The 22,617-nt window shown below is 36.7% G+C and overlaps 3 protein-coding genes across 4 annotated transcripts; 1 reads left to right on the forward strand and 2 right to left on the reverse strand.

Moving 5' to 3' along the window:
* The first annotated feature begins 4,469 nt into the window (after positions 1-4,469).
* On the forward strand, positions 4,470-8,088 carry mettl5 (methyltransferase 5, N6-adenosine). Of its 2 annotated transcripts, none has more exons than XM_060876776.1 (8): positions 4,470-4,514; positions 5,478-5,627; positions 5,999-6,113; positions 6,392-6,573; positions 6,712-6,794; positions 6,881-6,932; positions 7,088-7,137; positions 7,246-8,088. In XM_060876776.1, exons 2-8 carry the CDS (start codon positions 5,528-5,530, stop codon positions 7,285-7,287), a joined length of 624 nt encoding a protein of 207 aa, XP_060732759.1. In that variant the 5' UTR covers positions 4,470-4,514; positions 5,478-5,527; the 3' UTR covers positions 7,288-8,088. The 2 variants fall into 2 exon arrangements, with proteins under 2 accessions (XP_060732759.1, XP_060732758.1); XM_060876775.1 differs by having other exon boundaries at positions 4,485-4,592.
* Position 8,089: 1 nt separating this feature from the next.
* On the reverse strand, positions 8,090-12,559 carry klhl23 (kelch-like family member 23). Its single transcript, XM_060876774.1, has 4 exons — positions 12,454-12,559; positions 9,928-11,143; positions 9,243-9,395; positions 8,090-8,943 (listed from the first exon to the last, which is right to left on the reverse strand). Exons 2-4 carry the CDS (start codon positions 11,132-11,134, stop codon positions 8,633-8,635), a joined length of 1,671 nt encoding a protein of 556 aa, XP_060732757.1. The 5' UTR covers positions 11,135-11,143; positions 12,454-12,559; the 3' UTR covers positions 8,090-8,632.
* A 459-nt stretch (positions 12,560-13,018) lies between these two features.
* On the reverse strand, positions 13,019-20,918 carry phgdh (phosphoglycerate dehydrogenase). Its single transcript, XM_060876777.1, has 12 exons — positions 20,735-20,918; positions 20,194-20,345; positions 19,299-19,364; positions 19,119-19,173; positions 18,833-18,931; positions 18,592-18,724; positions 17,866-18,014; positions 17,370-17,522; positions 16,866-17,004; positions 16,477-16,604; positions 15,262-15,481; positions 13,019-14,576 (listed from the first exon to the last, which is right to left on the reverse strand). The coding sequence occupies exons 1-12, from the start codon at positions 20,870-20,872 to the stop codon at positions 14,422-14,424; spliced, it is 1,587 nt and encodes a 528-aa protein (XP_060732760.1). The 5' UTR covers positions 20,873-20,918; the 3' UTR covers positions 13,019-14,421.
* Positions 20,919-22,617: the final 1,699 nt, after the last annotated feature.

Below are 22,617 nucleotides of genomic sequence, written 5' to 3' on the forward strand. Positions count from 1 at the left end.
TGTCAAAAAATCCTAAAGGAGAATAATAAGTAACATGTACAGGATTCTAAATAGAATTTCTATCTTATTTTGGAAACCAGTAGGACCTTTTGGGATCCATTTGTGTTCCTGTTTACTTCAGTATGAACTGTTTAAAACTTTTTTATTTACTTATTAAATTATTTTTTTCCTAATATATCAAATATCTTAAAAAACTTTAAACCATCTTAAACTGTATTGGTCATTAATGGTTAATGATTCATGGCACACAACGATTACACATTTCCACACAGACCTGAATAAGAACCCAGACTGATTCCATTAATAGAAGGTCCTAATGGATAGTTTTGTCTTTTCAGTTCCTACAGGAATCTTACAAGAATGTTTCCATAATATGAAAATATGAAATTCTAACTAGAATGACTTACTGGAATCCTGTAGCTGTTTTTGGCAAAGGTTTGTTCTGTGAATTATTAACTATTAATGACTAATACAGATTAAGGGTGTTTTCATAATATGAATATGATTTTAGTAATTTTCTAATTTTAAAGAAAATCTTTTAGAATTTTTCAAACTTCTGAAAACTTTACTTTCCAACAACAAAACATAATTTTTCAATAAAATACAAGTTTCAGTGAGATTTCACAAATCAAATAAGAGATCCTACAGTACGAAGCGAAATTCCAACAGGTTTTTTAGAATAATGTCTTGCTCAAGGGCACAAAAGTTGAAAATAGTATATTAGCTTAAAATACTGGAGGAGAGGAGAGGAGAGGAGAGGAGAGGAGAGGAGAGGAGAGGAGAGGAGAGGAGAGGAGAGGAGAAATGCTAAGGAGTCTGAAGAGAAGAGTGTGAGAAAAGCTGAAGAGAAGAGAGGGAGAAAGGAGAAGGGAGAGAGAGCAGACTGAAGAGAGGAGAGTAAGGAGAGGAGAGTGAGAAGTCCTAAATTTTACGTGCTCCATTTTCCTTTTTATCTCATCTGTACTCTCTTATCTCCTCTCCTCCATGGTGCCACTTGATTAAGGACGGCAGCTTGGTGGCTACACTAATGGGCTCCAGAGTTGGGTGCTAGGCTGGCTGGTCAAAGGTTCTCAATGCTTTCTCCCCCAAAAATCCGGTCTGCTTGCTGCTATGCATGAATTACCAGCCACAGGAAAGTTAAAAAAGAGGAGGCTAAATTAAGTGCCCTCTCATTCCAGCATTTTCATGGTTTGTCTAAAAACAGGGTGCAAGATGATTCACATTTTATAAGCCCTCTCTTGCGGCTGCCTGCGTCACCCTGGCGCTCGGACTCCACCACTCATTCACACATCTCACTCTCCCTCTATATCTCTCTCTCTCTTTCTAATTCAGAAACACAGATCTTCTTATATAACAACATGGCAAGAAATCCAAAGTGTAACCTCAGATAAACTGGAGTGACATCATAAAAATGGAAATGTCTCAAGAGGTCTTTTGTAGTCTTTTGTAAATGTGCCAGAATCACACTCGACCTTGGAAACACACTAAAGAATATCAAGTTTGTGTTGCTAATTTGTCTGCACTTGGCCTACATTGTGACTGATCTGAGCATTAATCTCAGGCCACAGAAACATAAGCACACTGAAACAATCGAGGAAGAAGGCAAGCACAGCATTTCATGTTTTCAGCAGATACGGTCAAAGCCAGTAGCTGCCAGCCAGAAAGGATAAAAAGAAAGGCACTGACATTTCTCTAAGCGAGTTTGACAGCTAGTGCTGCTCTGAGCACTGTCCATTATCATTTCCTCATCATGGCTGCCACTGTGCTGGCACCATGCTCTAGGGAAAACATCAGGCTGCTCAGGGCTGAGAAGTCTCTCTGAAAAGAGTATACAGTCCAGAGAGTGGACAAAAAGGCCACTACTCCAGCAGCTTGAAGTTGACTTCTACTGCCCCCTATTAAGCATTACTGATATTACAATGGACAGCACTGTGGGTTGGTCATTCAGAAAATCTTTAAATGGGTGCACATTTCAATTCATCTATCATCCATCCCACCATTCATGTCTTACTTTATAAGACAGATTATATGCATATGAAGGTGTGTCAGGATGCAAAATCAGACAAATGCATACCATATGTCCAGCTCTTAGCCATTCATGTAAACAGAGAGGAAAAAAGTAGGCAAAAAATAAACTTCACCACAAGAAAGCCAAAAACCATTACAATGAATTACATTCCACAGTTACGACTGTTCACACACAGTGACCGTATACGCTCCTCAAGCCTCCATTCATCCCCAAGAGGGAGGAGGGGAGCCTTTGAGCCCTCAGTGAGAAGAATTGGCATGGCTGGCCTGAGGTTTGGAGGAAGAATGGGAAGTATGCTGTTACTGTGGTGCTGGTCAGACGGCAGGCTTTGGGTTTCCTCACCGCAGCAGCCATGACCACAACTCCCCATCACTTGCACTCAATCTCCTTAACCATTTTAAACTATAAAACGCTTCCTTACTAAATACTGCTCCACCCAGCACTTAAATTCCATACATTAAAAGAACACCCCATTCTACACCCACATAATAGAAAATAAAATAGGCTTGTTGGCCTGTTAAAGCTGAGGGAGCGGACTGGCCGGCTTTTCATTCACATGTTCTGATGTTGTTTGTGGTCCCTGCTGCCCCTATCATGAGCAGACACTCAGAAAAACAAGAGCAGTGATGAGTGAGATCGGGGTCGAGAGAGGCAAAGAAAGAAAAAGACTGCAGTCCAAAGGAGTCAGTGAGAATTACAAACATACATTACACAATTACCCAGTTTTACCCAATTTATTTCTCTTTGTAATAGACAAAGAGAGTACAACATGTGAATGTAGGATACATACCACAGATCTTCTTTATTGGACCAATAATTAGCAATAACTGTCTCCACTGTCATAGATTTTTTTCAGTCATCTGATTTTACCGATATTCTGATTTATTAAAATCTTTTTTCTGATTGGCCTGAAATTGTTGATTAATTTTCCATAACAGCAGCTCTGACAATAGTGCTGGCTGTTATGTTAATCACAGGTTTATATTAATGTGCTCTTTGTAATGCATCGTGTTATCTAATTATTATATATATTAGTAATGAAAAAATACACACATTATTATCTGCTGAAGATTTTCGAAACTGTACTGAAACATTTTGCTAGTATACTTTTATATAACTTTCTCTATAACATTTTCTGCCAGTGAAAATTCTTCAGGACAGATGATCTGGTTTCTTGTTATGAAGCTCTATTTGTTTACCTTATTAACTTCAAATAAAAGTCAGGGAATGACTGCGTGTAGCTGTTGTAATTGTAACTTTAACATTAAACATAATTGTGGATTTAAAGTATGGTGTATTCTTTAATTTAAATAAATAAATAAATCACTGGCACGTGTGTTAAAAGCTTTGGGTCTTTGTTAAAAGGAAAAAAACAGTTTGGAAAAGGCATCAATTCACCCTGAAACAACACGTCCTAAAGTGAATTATTATTTTACCTGTGAAACACCACATATACCCACCACATTATTATTCTACCTGTGAAACACCACATCCTGTATACCCATAAACCTGCCATTTAGTTATGATAAAGACAGGAAGCTTTTATTTCATTCTAATAAATTCTTTAACAGTATGTTAATTCCTTTTTTGTTTTTACATTAAATAAATTTGAATGTAATACTTTAAATAAATTTGGTGTTTATTTTAAGTCTTTATTATGCTTTCTTGTTATTCATTATGTGGCCAAACAATTTAAAGCCTTCCTTAAATTGTTGCCACAAAGTTGGAACCACACAATTATATAGGATGTCTTTGGGTTCAGTAGCATCAAGATTTCCCTTCACTGGTACTAAAGGGGCCTGTGCCCCTGTGCCAAGCCTGTTCCAGCTCAAAACTTTTCACCCAAGATATTGCCTGACCTCCCTAATGCTTTTGTGGATGAATGAATGGGGAAATCTGTACAACTCACTCCAAAGTCTAGGGGGAAACCCTACTCAGAAGAGTGTAGAGAAATTTGGAATGGGATATCCATTAACCACATATGGGTGTGCTGGGCTGCTGTCCACAAACTTTTGGCCATATCGTATACAGTCTTTAGACCAGTGGGTAATAACACTATAAAAAAAAGCATTTCCTAGAGGTTTATTGTACAGTTTGGAAACATTTTTGCTAACTCACAGCCAAAATAAATACATAACTAACTGCGTATGTATGAATGTTGTAAATGCTGGAACCTAATCTCTGAAATACAATTTCATAGAGCAGGAGTACCATATACATAACATTTGCAAATGTAGTGATGCTGTGGGGCAAAATCAGTATCTGTAAAATCATTCAATTCCATATTTATTAGAGAAAGCATTTTGCTTTTTCCGATTTATGCATAGAAGGCAAGAAAAAATGACACTGGTTTAATTCAAATGTGTCAGGACTCTAATTTTATTATTTAATAACGAAGGACTTTTATTTTGATACTTTTCACTGTACGTCTAAGCCGGAAGTGAAGGCAAGCTAGCGCAACCTCACTGAGGACTAGTAAACACCAGTAAGTACAGTAGTATGATGTTGCCTATGTAGCCATGGTGGTACATGCTTGTGTTCTTGAGCACTTCACTGTGTTAATGTAAGCGTTTTTATAACATTATTTAAGAAAAATAAAACTCAAAGTTTATTTAGTTTGAGAAATTCAGGAAGCTTTTTGGTGACCAATTGTGCTCTGTTTCTGTGTTAAGTGTGTAAGTGTTAAGTGTTTTGTGTGTAAATATTTTATGTGTAAGTGTTTTGTGTGCAAGTGTTTTGTGTGCAAGTGTTAAGTGTTTTGTGTGCAAGTGTTAAGTGTTTTGTGTGTTGTGTGAGTGTTTTGTGTGTTGTGTGAGTGTTGAGTGTTTTGTGTGCAAGTGTTTTGTGTGCAAGTGTGCAAGTGTTTTGTGTGTAAGTGTTTTGTGTGTAAGTGTTGTGTGTAAGTGTTTTGTGTGTAAGTGCACCATGGTTTGTTGTAAACTCAAGTTGTGACTGGAATTGATTCATATATCACATTATAATATTTACAACATGAATTCAGTATTATAGAATTATTTCTTAAAACATGCTTCCAGTTCCACTATAGTGAGAGGTCAGGTTTATTTACTAAGGAGAATCCCACTATACTGCAAGTAATGATGAGACAATATATATAGTCAGTGTAGTTATTACATCTATTTACAGCCTTTTTTAAATAAACTTTCAAAACTGTTTGTGTATCATCCGAATATATTGCTCTAAAGATTAAAAACTATTTAATTGAATTTTCCTTTAGGCTTCTAACTCTAATAGCCACATTGTAATGATCACCAGTGTGTAGTGTTTAATAACAAAGTCATCTCAACCAGTTGAACATTGCATTAGAACTAGTTGCCTGCTTTTGTACTTTAAATGTGCTTCCAGTTTCAACAGTCCCTGGTGCTCTGACCCAATAACCTTCCACTCTGATGTTGATATCCTATTTCTGTCTCTCTGAATCATCCTACAGGCTGAAAGAATGACCGAATTCCTGAAAGCACACCTTTTATTAATATAACAATGAAACTGAAAGAACTGGAGAGTTGCCTTCAGCAAGTGGATGGATTTGAGGAACCAAAGATCCTCCTTGAACAGTATCCCACTGGTCCACATATAGCAGGTACTTTTGGAGTTGTGGTTATTAATGATTCAGTTGATGAATCGCTTACATAACCTTAAGATAACATCTAAAAGTAAAAAGAACTTGTGTTATCTAGTTTATATATAGTTTTAAAAAGGTTTAATTAAAGTGTGTGATGGCCTGGAAAAAGCTTTTTTTGCATGGGTTTAGGCTCCAAAAATTAAAAAAAGATTTTATGATTACATTCAGGAGAATCACAGACTTTTTGAGAACTGGTGTTAATATTGATACAGACCTAACTGAAACTTGTTAAGAGATTGCTATAGCATGCAGCAGTTCAAGAACTTGAATTATCACACTTGGATGTGAAAACATGTTAAGTATTCAGTACTGTATATTTTCTATTTCAGGTTGCATGCTCTACACAATCCACAACACATTTGATGACATTGAGAATAAACTGGTTGCTGATCTGGGTTGTGGATGTGGAGTGCTCAGTATAGGAGCTGCTGTTTTAGATGCAGGGTAAGAATATGAACTGAATCTTATGTAATGATTCAAAGTCTTAAATTACTTTATTACTCCTCTTCTTTTTTCTTCCTTCTTCTTCTTCTTCTTCTTCTTCTTCTTCTTCTTCTTCTTCTTCTTCTTCTTCTCCTCCTCCTCCTCCTTCTTCTTCTTCTTCTTCTTCTTCTTCCAACACACACACGGGAACAATTGCTTTTTTTAGTATATAGTGTATAGTCTATAGTGATTTTTAAAATGTCTTTGTTTTATTTTTATTCTTTTTTTTTACACACCAGACTCTGTATAGGATTTGATATTGACAGTGATGCACTGGAAATCTTCAAACAAAATGTGGAGGAATTTGAGCTGCCGAACATCGACATGGTCCAGTGTGACATCTGTTCTATTGGATCCTTATATGAAAAGAAATTTGACACGGTGATCATGAACCCACCATTTGGCACAAAACACAATCAGGGTAAGACAATACTGGAATCGTCTTATCATTAAATGTCTTCAGTTCTTAACATAATAATACAGTCGGTTTTTAGTCATGAAAAGTGATAATCAGGGATACCTACCCCCTAACACAGCTGTGTGTGTTTTTTTTTTTAAGGTATAGATATGCAGTTCCTAAAGACAGCCCTGTCCATGTCAAGTGGAGCAGTTTATTCTCTTCATAAGACTTCAACGCGAGATGTAAGAGGTTCGGTTTTCTTCTTGTTGAAGATATTAAATATGAGAATAGAGAGATTTACAGCAGGGTTTTGACTTTTTTCCTGCAGCACATACAGAAGAAGGCGAGTGACTGGAAAGTAAAAATGGAAGTAATCGCAGGTGATGTCTTGAAAGACTTACTATTTAAGTAAAATTGGTTTAGTAGTTCTTCAGTAACAGTTTATACAGTGATAATGTAGGTAATGTGGATCATTTTACTGTATTAAGGTGTTGGAATTTGGATAACTCTGATTACCTGTTCTTTTCTTTCACAGAACTTCGGTATGATCTACCAGCATCGTACAAGTTTCATAAAAAGAAATCGGTAAGAATTCTTAAATATTTACAAGCCCTGCAGTTATTTGAAATGACCATTAATAACGTATGTGCATTGCTCTATTTAACATTATGTGTTTTGTTTTGAATCTTTTAGGTTGACATCCAAGTGGACTTTATCCGTTTTAGCCCAACTTGAAATCTGAGCTGAAATAAGATTTTGGTTTATTTGTTTGTGGATATATTTTAAAAGGTGATGTTCTTATGTCTGTTGTATTGTTGTAAGTTTGCTTAGAAATTTCCACATATACTGTGTTTAGATCAGGGGTCCAGTCATATCCAGAAAGCGTCAGTGTAAGTGCAGGTTTTCATTCCAAACAAGCAGAAGCCACGCCAAGATCAACCGATTAAACAGACGGAATTAGATGCAGCTCCTGTTTTTCTGATTTGTATAAAAACTTGCTCTCACAGCGGCCCTTTCAGGATAAGACTAGACTCCTCTGATCTTGATATCCATCCAACAATCCATTTTCTACACCGCTTATACTACTGGGACACTGGAATCTGGGGCCAAACCCAGGAGACTTGGGGCACAAGGCAAGGTACACCTTGGAAAGGATGACAATCTATTGCAGTGATCTAGATATTCATTATGCACTCTGAGAACCATTTTTTGTAGTTTATGGGATTTCCCTCTAGATGGCAGTGATGGAACTGACTTTTCTTTACTACCTTGTCTGGTACTTGTAGGATTTTATTTTTTGAAGGTATGTGTTATATGTTGGATAAGAATAATGACAAGTTCATATAAAATTCCATAATCACACAAAGAAACCAAGTGTGAATTTGCTAAATATTTTATTTGGAACAGCAGGTTATAAAGGTGTGTAAAATGTCTTGTAAAAAAAGTCATTATATAATCAAATTCTCAATTATTATACACGCACTTGAGCTTAAGAAAAGTTTGTTGATGAAATAAAACCTATAACTTTTAACATTACTCTGTGAGTGTTTGCGCAGGTTTTGCTTTTTCACAGTACTAAAGTAGTGGGTCAGTTAATTTATTAATTTACAAATTATTTTTATCCAGTGTAAAGGACATCTTTTAGGCACACTAGGGTTTAAACTTATTTTGGAATTGTTATTTTGGATATATTGTAAGAAAATTGTAAAAAAAAAAAAAAAAAAAAAAAAAGCGAGTGAGGAGTTACAGGTTCATGAAATTTATGCTTTCTAAAGTAGGTCTTTTTTCAGCATTTTTTTTTAAATAAATTCAACAGACAGATTGAGATTTTGTGAAAAATTTATGAGGCTAATATCTTAGTATGCATATTAAGATGTGTAGGAATGTATACGTGATCACACTTTTTTCTATTTTATTTTTTAAAAAATGTAATTGTCATTCCCATGTGTTATCTCCTTCAAGAGGGTTTCGGTATATAATTAGTACAAACTCTACAAATACATGACTTCAATCATACATGGTGGAAATAAGATTATGTATATAAATATAATGCACACAGGTTTAAGGGCATGAGCAATAACTATAGACAGAACACACCGACACAGCCGTGTGAGCGAGTGGCACTAGGTAGGCTCCCTACTATCTCCCAGCAGTCCAGTTCAGGGTCGTATCTCTCTATACTCTCCAAGTAAGTGCCCTTGGAGTAAGAATAGCCACCTGTCACATAAATGCACCCGTTTATTACTGCAGCTCCACACTCCATCCTTCTTTCCTTCATCATGGCTATTTGTGTCCATTCATCCCTGTTAGGGTCATAGCAGTCTGTGATGGTGCTCTGACCACCAACCAAGAAGAGCTTGTTGTTCAGTGACACTGTGCAAAGTCCATACTCTGAAATAGGAAACACAATGACTATGAAGTAGTAAGGTGAATTATACTTAAATTAATAAAACCCATTTAAGTCACTTTTTTTGTGGTTTAAAATGCATATCAATGCAGAATATTTTGTGCTGTGTGTTGTATTACATTGTAGAAGAAAATGATTTGGCTATTAATATACATTTACATGTGACTGACTAAAACTGAAGTCATTTTTAAATGCTGTGCTTCTAATAAAATATACAGTGGATATAAAAAAAGGGTAAAAGGGGTGGTTAGGGTAAAAAAGTGCATATGCGTAATTACCCTACCTGGATGGGGACTTATTGTTGTAATGCTCCACTCATTGATGTCAGCTCTGTAAGTTTGTATTTTCTCATACGTGCAGCTCCCTCTGTATCCGTAATGACCTCCGGTCACATAGATCCTGTCTTGCACCACACATGCAGAAGCATTTCCAACACCTTTAATTAGTAAACAAAAAACCAGATCCATAAATCTTTAAAGTCCTGTCACAAGTAATCATTTATTAAAGACATATTTCCAGTCTAATTGCACAACAGCTGAATCATTTTATTTCTGCTTCTTTTTATAGACCGACTGCCTTTGTGATTATCTGAGGGAGAGGCCTGTGTGAAAAACTCGCTAAATGATAAATAATGACACGCTTTCGTATTTCTACCACTAATGTTCAGGAATTATAATCCTATAAGTGGACGTTATGTAACCTCAAAGAGGCCTCGGTTCTAAGTTTTAAGGTCATGTTTGATGACATATTATTGACATAAACTGGATATGAGGCAGGAATACACTGTGAATGAAACATACACACAAATTCACACAGGCAACGACACCTTGGGGAAGTTTAACCTAGCAAATTGTCCTACTGGTATGTTTGTGAAAGGTGGAAGGGGACATTACAATAAGAAGAAAATCACACAGAAACTCTTAAAACGTTGTATACTTTTGGGTTTGTTTTTTTAGCAGTTTTCATACCTTGTATCATATCTGCAACAGGAAACCATTTCTTTTTTAATGGATCATAGAATTCGGTCGCCTGAGTTGGGGCACCTCCTGTGTACCCACCTATGACGTATATACAGCCATGTAAGGGCACAGAGCAGTGGTAATATCTTGCAGTGATCATAGCGCATCCCTCCGTCCACTCATCTGAATCAATGTTGTAAATCCAAACTGTATCCAGTGCGTCCACTGTCTCTGTCCTGTATCCTCCTGTCACATAGATTTTAGAGCCTAGAAGTGAAACACTATAACTTTCTCTTGTGTAGTCAGGCATGTCTTTCCTTTGGACCCACGTGTTGCAAATAGGGTCCCATATGTGAATTTCTGATAACGGGTGCCAGTAATATCCGCCAACGATGTACATTCTTGATGTGAGATTCTTAATTAGATAAGTTCCACAAGGCTTTACAGACTGCCTGATGATAGACCGTATCTTGTGCTCATTACATTGTTTGTGCACATTCAAAGCCGTTGTGAGATACGCGTCATCCACCTCGGGCTGAATACAGTGCAGTAGATCCAGAATGTTTTCTTTACGAGAATCTATGTCAAAGGTCACCCACTTCACAACTGCTTCTAAAAGTGTCTCCTCCTTCCAGACGTTAACATTCTCAGCAGACAGAATAGTAACAACCTTTTTAAAGTCAAGTCCCCAAAACTCCTCTTGACATATTAGCTCTTCAAATCTGTTAAGTATAATCCTCAGTGCTTCACGCTCCAGCACAGGACAGACATGACACTCTGCAAAAGTATGCATCCCAAGGCAGTTATCAACATCCAAAAACCGTATCAGGAACTCCTCACAGGCCACCTTTACTGAGCTGAACTGAAGGAGGTCAGCTGCTTCCAGGAGGCTTTGCACATTAGCTTGAGTGATGCTCACTTTGGATGTATAAACGTAGTTTACCAAAGCGCTCATTATCTCTCCATCTATGGCAGGCAGGTTGATGATGACATTCGAGCGTTCTCTCATATCCGAGGTGAACATGACTTTAAAGTACGCGCTACGGGCTGAAAGCAAGGCCTTGTGACAGTGAAACGTCTGTCCTGTACAACATTGGAGAGTGATGTCTGCAAAAAGGCCACAAGCGTAGAACTCCCAGAGAGCTCCCAGGGTTTCTGATGGATGAGCTTCGTCACAAAATTCATAAGTGTAACTTTCTCCATCCTTGGACGACATGATTTAGAACTGTAGTAACAGAGAAAAAAGAATGAGTTTATTGTGATACATATTATCAGAATATTTGTAGACATATTTTACAGAATACAGCTACCAGTGTATGAAAGTACGGGACAAGAGGCCACTGGGTAAATGCAGTCACTCAAAATATTTAGCTGTACAGTTGGGGTCATGACTTTATATACAAAATCTGCAAAATGTTAATAATTAAAAAGAAAAAATAAGGAGTATAAAAATTGCATTTTGTTTTTCATGGAGAGCTACCATGAATTTCATATAACATGTTTACAGCTAATCCAAAAGACACAGAATTTACACAAGAATTTACACAAAATAACCAGTTCAGAAGTTTGTGATATGATATTTTTGTGTATGATTTGTGATAGTTGTTCATTTAGTACTACTCTTCAGAAGCTACATAATATTTTTATTGTAAAGTATTTTACATTGAACATCGTTCTCCTCCATGTTCAAAGGATTACAGCCCTTTTTATTGCATCTTTTGTAATAGTTGTGTACAAGATCCTCAGTTCTCCTTAGTGTGAAAAGATCTCAATATCATATAGCTGCAGTTGGAAAGGGGTCAGATATGCAGAAGATAGTAGTGTAGGCAGTTCAACATCAGGACAAACAAGTCTCATGTACTAATCACAAAATACCAATTTAGTTCATATTTGTAGTTAACATATATTTAGTTATTTACATTATATTAAATTTGCAGATTCGATATGGAAATCTCCAACAGTATGCCTAAATATTTTAGATATATTATAGTTTTAATTTGTGTTCCCATAAACTATAGTGTGAGAGCTGCATTGTAACAATTTAATCTAAAAGATGTTAACAGGTTAACCAGTCATGGGTAAATTTTTAATTGCCAAATGGGCCTTAGAGACTTGTTAATTGCAATTCACATGTTTTGTGTATTTCATGCATGTTTTAATTCTCATAGATGATTCAGTTTTCTCATCATTTTTGTCATTCATGATTATTTTTACATGTGATTTGTACATGTGATTAGTTAATTACAGGGATACATTAAAGGCATTCATAAATTAATTTTAAAATGTATTACACAAGTTTCCACAACATGTATAAGATCAAAGTTGTAGAAAAAAACACTGGTTCGAGTCATAAACAAATTAAAAATGCCTTATTTCTCATGTTCTTCCCTAACACCAAAATCAGTTTAGACTACAGAGGTGTTCTGAAATGTTCAGCTGCTACAACACAGAACATGATACCTTGACCTACATATTTTTAGGACAAGAAACACCTGCACAGAGGAAATCTGTATCAGAGCACAAATTCTAACTTACCTGAAGTAGACCAGTAGATTGACACGGATTGTCTTCTTAGATTAAGAGAGATTTAAAGAGCATGATGTGATGCATGGACTGAGCTCCTCGGATCTCTGTCTCTCTCCCTCTCTCTCTCTCTCTCTGTCTGACGAAGAAGACAGATGGCCCCTCCATTTAGCCTCCTATTTTGGTATCTGTGTATAGTTGGAGAGGCCAGCCGGCTGTCACATGGCTATACACAATCTCGTAGATAAATGTCTGCTCTTAAATAAAACACATACTAAATAACGGTATTAAAAAAACCTATAGCCTACACCATTCCTCTGCTCCCATACACAGCAAAATCGGATTTAATTTGAGTTCATATACAGCAAATTTTGTGTTATTTTGCACACAAAATGTTGCTCTGGCTAATCCCTGTACACTGGCATTATGAATTTTGATGGGATTATCCCATTGTGTGTCCCTCATGCACACAGCGGACTGTAATGAAAAAGAAAAAAAAAAACAGCAGTTTCCATAGAAACAGATCATGCTCTACAAAAATCTAACGTTTTTTAAATAAATGCCATAAACACAAAACTATTTTTCATATTGTTTTTAATCATTCAAAATCCGCATATCATGAGAACAAAAAAGCTTATTTGACTTTTTAGTGTTAAACTTTTTTACATTCTAGTAAAACGTATTACAAAACTATCTTAGTGTCAGATGAAATGTTGTCGTGCAGTATGGTGATTTTATACTCATCACATCAGGTCTATCAATTAACTGTAAATCAATCGTTTATCTTCATTAAGCGCTTTATCCTAGTCAGGACTCTGGTAAATCCTGACCCTATCCCAGGCAGGAAGTGGGAATACACCCTGGCAATCTTTGACTCACTCATGCACTGGCTAATACACTTACAGCTAGGGGCAATTTAAAGTAGCCAATTCACCTACTGCCATGATTCTGTGAGGTGGGAGAAAATGAGCGAACTCAGAACAAACCCAGATGAAAGCAAAGAGAAATACAAAATATCACAGCTGGTAACTTGATCTCAGACTATTACTCAGCAATGCTAACGGCTGAGTCATGGAGCCACAAGGACTTTACAGAAAAGGGAGCTTAGGATTAAGAAAATCCTCTGTTTTGCAGAGAAAAGAGTCAAGCAGCGTAGTGACTTTTCAACTCCAACACATTTATCAAATCGGTTAATTAACTGACCAGTTGAATAACTTGTCTTTAATCAATGAAATCAGTCTGGGGAATCAACTAGGTATCATCCATGCATCCATTGTTTATTAGTTGCTTTTCTAGAAAAATATCACTGCTTGCTTGTTAGTAGCAGTTCTATTAAATGGTTTAGAAAATTCAAATGTAGCTTACACACACAACATGGAACCAAAATTAAGGTTTATGCTTATGAAATTATATCTATATTGCACTATCACAGGTACTAATCCATGGTCCTGGAGTACACGGTCCTGCACATTCTAGTGTATTTCCTGCTCCCAGCACAACTAATTCATCTTGAGTTGAAGGGTGTGTTAGAGTAGGGAAAACACTAATATTGTCCAGGACCTGGGTTGAGGAACCTGTGTACTAAGGGCAAGCTGTGCTTGTGTTAAATCAAATTTTTCCTACCTCCAGTCCTAGGGATTCACTGCCCTCCATATTTTCAGAAATTGCTCCTGACACAAACCCACCCCGATCTTAGAAAATGTAAAATTATTCCTCCAATATACTTTCAACCTAATATCCTTCTAGAGCATTCAGCAGCATATTACCACAATCACATCTGATTCACACAACTGTTCTTGTCCATAGTAATTTCACCATGTTACAAATGCAAAGGACAGGTTTGATTAAAAAAAATGCAGGTAATGAGCTCTATCAATTATGTTGGGTATCCCCAGGACTGAAGAAATCTTTCAAATACTTAGATATGTAAGACACTGGAATGCTACAGAAGATTCCCACAAACATGCAGATAGCAGGAGCTTATACAATAAGTTGTGCTGCCTCTTTCACCAGGGGCATGAGAGTGCTGAAGTCTTTCAGCAGACAGGAAACCCCCACACAATACCAATGATCTCCACCAGAGGTACTGGAGGCACTGAAGTGATCAATCTCAACACCTGCTGCTGCCAGCACACCTGAAAGAGTCAAAAATAAGGTTTGCATTGCTGATTTAATATTAGATTTAAAACATAAGCGCTTTTCACACCTAAAATAGTTAACACTTGCTCATTCTTAAATGTTCTTATTTGCAGTGTCAAAAACCATGACTGGAAAAATCTAGAAAACATCAAGTTAAAATAATGACTTGTTTTGCACTTGCACATCCGCCAAGACACAGAAATTACTTTAATTTCTTTTTATTTCATATCACACTGGTATCTTCACAGGGCAGGATGTTATCAGGTCAATCTGACAGATCAGGAGCGATGTCAACAAGTATGGTAGGCTTGACACTTTGCTGATCTTTAATAATTATGTATAAAATTTAAGGACAGGTCTGCATGTTCACAACACACAGGGTTTTTGTGACTGTACAAAGTATGTGATATCAATTCCTGATTGGGTATCTGTTGCTAAGCATCTATCTACAATGTGCAGTTAACACCGCAACAGCAGTGCTAATCCTGCTTCGGAGCAGGGTTTCATAATCATGGGTAAAAAGCAATTCTACGAAACGTTACTCTACCCAGGGATGAAAAGTGAGGTTTAGAATGACAATGAGCCAGGGTTAAGCACAGTGTGAAAAACCCTACACAGTATTAACAGTCTTGGATAATTCAGCTAGGACCCAATTTATTTAATTGATATCAGATGACTTACCAGTAACAGAAGGCAGGAGCTGAGGAGAAGTTGCCGCCCTGAAAAACAACAGGTTTCCAGAGAGAGCCACTGGCTGTCTAAATACACTGCCGTTCATCTCCAGAAGAACTGGTACTGTGTTCTGCACCGTGCCCAAGGCTTTATAAACACTGCCATTTACAGAGGTCTCCAACATGCAGGTGGCTTTTGCTTCATTCCCATCAATGTGATCTTTTTTAATCTGTTGAAAGATTTCATGTGGAAATGTGGCTAAAATTACACACTTGCTTCCAACTAGGACAAACTTAAATTATATATATATATATATATATATGTTTGTATTTATTTCTTTTTAGACTGTGTGTGTGCATTGCAAATTAGTAATAAAACCCAATTTTTCTCGTACAGGCTGTCATAGTAACAGTGCAGGCATGCATTTTAGTAGTATGGGCCAGGCAAAAGTTTTTAAATTGGGTGATTAAAAGTTCTCATAGTAGGAAATGAGACATCATTTCTGTCAAAAAAACCGGAGATTTTGTTTTTAAAACGCTCTCCAAAGTGAATATAATTAAAAACTTTTCGGAAACGCAGATGCAATTGTAGTCATGTGATGCAGTCATGTGGCCATTTCATTATGGCAGGTGACACTGGACAGAATTTTTTGTTTACTCTCCATTTTGAAAGCCTTGTTAAAGGTTAATTCCAGTTTGCACATACTCCAGATTGGTTTTTATTCTATATAAAAGAAACAATAAGTAATTATACGTAAATAAACGGCAGGTGGAAATCACGCACGTCGAAGCATCTTACATTTTACACATGCACCGTACAGGGGCGTAAGGGTTTTCAGACGTTTCATTGTGGATGACAAACTTTTTGAAAACGACTGAAAATGGTACACGGACCTTTATGTGGACACGGAGCGCATTTAGACAAAAACGCCATTTTTAAATGAATCGGATTAGTCTAGACGTATTCCTAATCAATGGTCATTGCCTGCTAGCTGTGTTAGTTTAAAATTTCAGGGCAAAAATAAAGAAGCAAATCTGTCACTATGCTTGTTGTTCCTGACGTTTTGAAATACCCAAGTTAGATTTTTTTACAAACAGACTTTAAGCATAGAATACTACACTTTATTCACTTGCATAGAACAATATAAAACCTAAGCCTACAAGCCTTATGGACCTGCTTCCCAATAAGACAGGCAGGAGGATCATGTAGTGAACAAGTCCTTACTATAATTCCTGTCTCTTCCGCTAGCGTGAGAGCATTCACCAGATTAAGGCCGTTCTCAGAGCTTTCAGCCAAAAGTCCAACAGCAGCAGCTGAGCTCAGGAGCTCAAGTGATTTCTTCAAACATTCTCCTGAATGAAAAAATAATAAAACACAGTGATCAGATCCTGATCTTCAAGACAATATTATATGCTAAAGGAAGAGGTAGACTTTCTTTGAATTTCCTTTTTTTTTTTAAAAAAAAAGGGGGGGGGGGGTCATTTAGTACATATTTATTACACTAGAGGGTGATAAGCAGCTGCTGGAAGAACATGGTACCGCTTGGGTACTTTAGAGCTGTAATCTGTATCCCGGTGTTTCATGTTAGGTGTACATTGGTGCACTTGGCCCACCTTGAGTAGTGATGTTGACTTTGTCATAGGGCTGTTTAGTTGAGTTGCAGACCTTCAGCAACTTCCCCAAGGCCTCCCCAAGCCTGATCCATTGCTGTGACTCAGGGGTAAAGGTGCTAGCCAGAACCTGTGCATTCACCTGTGCATGTAACAGGAACTATTACACATGATGTTAAAGCCATGTAAATATAGTGCCATACTTTATATAAAGAATTGCATTTGAAGATCCTTTTGAGTTCAGCCTGGTTCACTAGGAATTTATCATAAAGGGACATAATCAACCATCATGGGAAACATAAAACGTATTAAACCATTGTCTGTTGTTTTCACAGGGCTTAAAAGAATGTTAGACAGATACTGTATGCATCTGACTTATACAATGTACATCTGACTTATTAAAAAGAAAATGTTTTTATTAAAACTTCCTAACAATATATATGTGATAAGATTTACATTTTCACATTCCAAATTTAATATAGTGTTATTGTTTTAGGAAAATCTCACCGCTCCCACTAATGCTGTCCCTTTGACCATGTCCACAATCTGCAGTGCAATGTCTTGGCCACAGCGAGCCTGGGCCTCCATCGTGCTGGCTCCCAGATGCGGGCAGCTGATCACATTAGGGTGGTTCACCAGGGCCCTGTCCTTGGGAGGCTCCTAAACCAACATCACCACCACCATGATCATAGTCATTGTCAAAAACAGAAACACACTTCTCTGTATTTCCATATCAGCTTTAATGTCCATGAAATATATAATCCAAATTTTTACCACATAAAGTTAAAAGCTTTAAAAACATTATAGATTGCAGAGTTTTACAAAAAGCAGTTTCTCATCTTATCTAGTTGGTAGCATTTCATTTATAGGATAATAAGTTGTATACAAATTGCTAAAGCCCATATAATGGAAGACTACACTTGGGTTACTTTGTTTAATCTTATAGCAGGGAAGTACATCAGTGTACTAATGCTCCTTAGGTCAACAATCAGTCAAGCCTCACCTCTACAAACACATCCAGACCTGCTCCTCCACACTGACCAGACTCTAGAGCTCTTAGCAAAGCAGCTTCATCAATGATGCCTCCACGGGCACAGTTTACCACCTTCACACCTCTCTTACATTTAGCAAATGAGGCATCATTCAGTAATCCTGCAATCAATTAAGGTTGAAAGACAGATAAAGAGTTAATAAGCAAATGAGAGGCGGAAGAGGAGGAGGAAAAAGAAAAGCACATTTTTTCTATTTAAAGTCATTAAACAAACTTATTTATTTCATCAAAAGCTACTATGTAAAATACCCAAGAACATATCAGTAGTGAAAAAGACTTTTTCCATCGAAATAAATTAAAATGTTCACCAGTTGAACTAAAAGGCAAAGAATCCTCTGCAAACTAAGTCAATATCAGGTGCAGACAACAATTAATACAACATGCTGTATTAGGTGTCTGTAGTCATCATGTCATCATTATGTTTAATCAAATTCTTTAAAAAGAAACAAAAGTTATTTAGTTATATTTCACATAATTTTTGAATAATTAGAATATATTCTGTAACCAGGGGAAGCAAAACATGTTTGGGTTCTTAGTGCTATAAGAATAATAATGCTCAATGCCATGAATGTCAGTGTAAGCTAAATAAAGGTTGCTATTTTAGTTGTTATATCTGATTATATTTCTATACCTATAATTATAACAAAGCTTCTCCTACCACCTTAATGACACTCTCACCTGTGGTGGAGGGCATGAGAGGCGTATGCACGGTGATATAATCACACTGAGGCCACAGCGCCTCCAGAGACATCTGCTCCACCCCCCAGCCCTTAGACACCTCTGGGGGAGTAATGGGATCATAACCAATGGTCTGGCAGGAAGAAAAATATATGCCACATCACTACACTGCCCTTGGACAATGCATAACACCCTTAAATAAATCTCCAACAGAAAGATGACATGGAGGAGCTCATTATACCTTCATTCCAAAAGACTGCATTCTAGTGGCCACCTCTTTCCCGATCCTTCCAAGACCAAGTATACCAAGGGTTTTGCCGTACAACTCTGCACCCATGAACTACAAAAGCAACAAGACATTCATTAAATTGCTTTGAAAGCCTGAGGCATAATGTGCCCAACGGATCCGATCTCATTAGTGATGACTGAATGAACAGAGAGGACACAAAGATGTCTGTAATTAAACAACATGCCACATTGCTCAAACAGAGCTTAAACAATTCACGGCAAATTACTCATGCCAGCACCTTTTTACGATCCCAGTTTCCTGCCTTCATCGACATAGCAGCTTGTGGAACCTTTCTACAAAAAAAAAAAGGATTTTCAGGTTCACATTACATACATTTTTTATATATATACACATCCACAATACAAAAGATACTGATGTTTTTATTATTAGCCCTGTTTACTTGTGCAAGAGGTCTTACCTTGATAAACTCATCACAAGGGCACAGGTCAGTTCAGCAGCACTGATTGTGTTGCCACTTGGAGTGCTGTAAAAATAATAACATACCCGAACATCAACTAGATGCCTCAAAACGATGCAAAAACTCTCAGTGGTAAGCACAGACAACTGTATAATATTCTTCAGTTTTCAAAAATAAATAAAATATGATCTATCTCTCTCTCTCTCATATTATATATAGATAGATAGATACATAGATAGGTAGGTAGATACATAGATAGATAGATAGATAGATAGATAGATAGATAGATAGACAGACAGACTCAAAATATATAACATTTTATACCACAGCACTGTTTTCAATCTGGCTGTTAGAGAATGTTAGTTAGATTAGTTATGTTACTTTTCTATAACAGCAGATCTGACACTACTGCTGGAGGTATTTCAAATATTTCTTTTTTTTTATTCTGGATGTACTATAATTTTTTATACTAACCGCTCATTCGGAGCCACATTTCATCTCATTTCTTTTTAAACTAATCATTTTAATAATTTTTTATACTGTTATATAACAAAAATACACTTATTTTGGGTTATGCAGCATACTAATTTTTAATAATACTAATTATTCTCAAATAACATGAATATGTATCGTGATAAAAGATAAAATGAATAAAAGTCACATTTCTGTCTACTCAATGCTATAAAAGGAAAAAAAAATAATTTCACTTATTGTTTTATACCCAAATTATGTACAGCTCAAAAAAAAAACTGCTAATATACATTCAGTACAAATGAAATAAATACTCAAGTAAACCTGAGTGTTAGTGTTATCATGAGGCATATTTCAGTACAGTGAAAGTCAGGGCACGACCAGCTAAAATGTCAGTCTTAATCCCAGCTAATGCTTTCATTACTTCATGACAATGATGCCTTTCTTGGTGGCCGCCTCCACGTCCACGTTGTCCACGCCGGTTCCGGCTCGTCCAATCAGCTTCAGGCTCCCGGCGGATGCGATGACGTCAGCACTCACTTTGGTAGCTGACCGCACAACCAGACCATCAAAATCCTAATAGTGATAAAGAGGAAAGTTCACTATGACATATGGCCAAGGGTCAGTGCTGTGGGTGATGCAGTACTCAGCTTGTTAAGAGAAGTAATCTACAGCAACAACAACAATAATAAATCCGTGCAAAATGTAATAAGTGTTGCGTGAGATTTTATTTTAAATGCACGCGCTAAAGAAACCATGCAACTGCGCATGCAATAGGAGTTTAGAGCGAATCTGTATGCAAGGCGGCTCTGTAAGTGTTGCTGATGTTACATCAGACTCTGTGGAGTGGAGAAGGAGGTTGCAATGGCGGATAAAAAGGCGTTGGGAATCAACAAAAACATGGAATAAAATCTAACCTTGAACATAGTAATAAAAGTGAACCATGTAAAGATATCACCAGTTACCTTAATCTGTGCTTTCAGCTCATCTTTGTTCATATTTGTTCTTTCAGTGACTTCAATTCCATTTTCTTGCAAAATCTTCTTGCAGCACGGATCCACACTTTCGCTTATTAAAACGCGCTTGATTGCAACCGGAGCCATTTCTCTAATCTTGCAGAACCGGAGCTTCTGGGCACGTGTATGTGTGTGTGAGTGTGTGAAATGATTTTGTGTCTAGATGACTGGGATGCATGGGGAGGAGCTTGTCTGAGTGTAGCCACGCCCCTAACTCAAAAAACACCAGCCAGACCAGAGATACTAATTATAAAAATCTTCATGGAAGTTGACTGACTGGTGATGTTCATTACACCATGGATCACGTGATAGATAGTGAGCCAGAAAATAATATCTGTGAGATCTATTAAAAGGCATAAATATCACATGCACAATCAACTGTATGGACTGAAATGGCCCACACCAAATACACACTTTTCCAATTTTACATCCATGTCTACAGCACCATCATATCAAACTGTTTACATGCAGTTTTGCACTGTTTTTGCTCTTTGCACATGCTGACTCACATTTCAGTCGATTGCTGTTTTGCACAATACTTTACAATACCTCATGTAACTGCTGCTATAATACTAATGTGTTCATTCCAGTATTTCTGCACACATAATGTTGTTTGAACATACAATATTTACACTGGTCGGTGCTGTTTTTGTGTATTCTCTTGTGTGTCTTTTGTCTCACACTGCATGCACCAGGTTGCACAGATGCACTTTATGTGACTAGGACTAACTTACTAGGAATAACTTACTAAGTCCTTAGCTCTGTCTTTGTTTTATGTAGCACCCTGGTCCTGGAGAAATGTTGTCTCATTTCACTGTGTATACATGGGTGAAACAATGTTTCACAACATTGAAACAAGGTTTTTAGCTGCAAAGTGATATTTTAGCAGCCAGTATTGTGGTTTGTGCACAAAGTGTCAATGTATTGTAAACTTAAAAGATTTGCAGTTCTCATTCTGAATGTTATATTTACTTTCTTTTATAACTTTTATAGAACTATATGTTTTGCCCTTATCCTATTCGTATATCACCAGCTTTGGAAATTTCAGTTTTTATATTTTGGCCTTATTAGAAACAGATCAGGAAACAGAGATTGTCATAACAAGAGATTGTTTTTATTAAAACTGTTTTCTGTTTCTTTGAGCTGTGCCAAGTCTTGAGATGTGAACACTGCATTAATTAAACTAGTTCTGCAAGATGCTCCCTATTGTGTATTGTACAAAGCCTTCAGTCTAAAGCATTCTGTGTTACCAAAAATAATCTAGTGCAAGTTGAGACTTTGTGTTATTGTGCAAAAGACACTTACCAAAAGGAGAATTTGCAGCAGAGTAAAAAGGCAAAAAAAAAAAATAATAAAATAAAAAAGAAGAAAAAATTACTAGTTGAAATAAGAGGAAGCACACCAGCATACAATTAATTATGGTTTCCGATAGGCTTTACATTTAAAATTAGTCTAGACCTAGATCTTATTTCACTGTCACATAGTGAATGATGTGAAATGAGCAGCAGTCGTTAATCCAAACAGATAAATAATTTCCTTATTTGTAATAATATTACAAAGATGATTAGGTATTCAATTTTGATGTTTTTTTCTCAAATTGAAAATATTCTCTTGTATCTTTTCTTATATAATATATTTTTGCACTTTGAATATACATCATAGTCTTCATTAGTTATTAGTTAAAGAATTAGTTAAACCATTAAGAGTTCTAAAGGTTCATCATAAGTAAGTGCTTTATCCTTGTCTGGGTCACAGTGAATCTTGAGAACCAGGTACAAAATCTTGGACCAGGTACAAGAGCTGTGAGGTGGCACCACTACACACTGTGCTAC

Source organism: Tachysurus vachellii, chromosome 8 (assembly GCF_030014155.1).
Source record: "Tachysurus vachellii isolate PV-2020 chromosome 8, HZAU_Pvac_v1, whole genome shotgun sequence".
In the NCBI taxonomy this organism is placed as follows: Eukaryota; Metazoa; Chordata; class Actinopteri; order Siluriformes; family Bagridae; genus Tachysurus; species Tachysurus vachellii.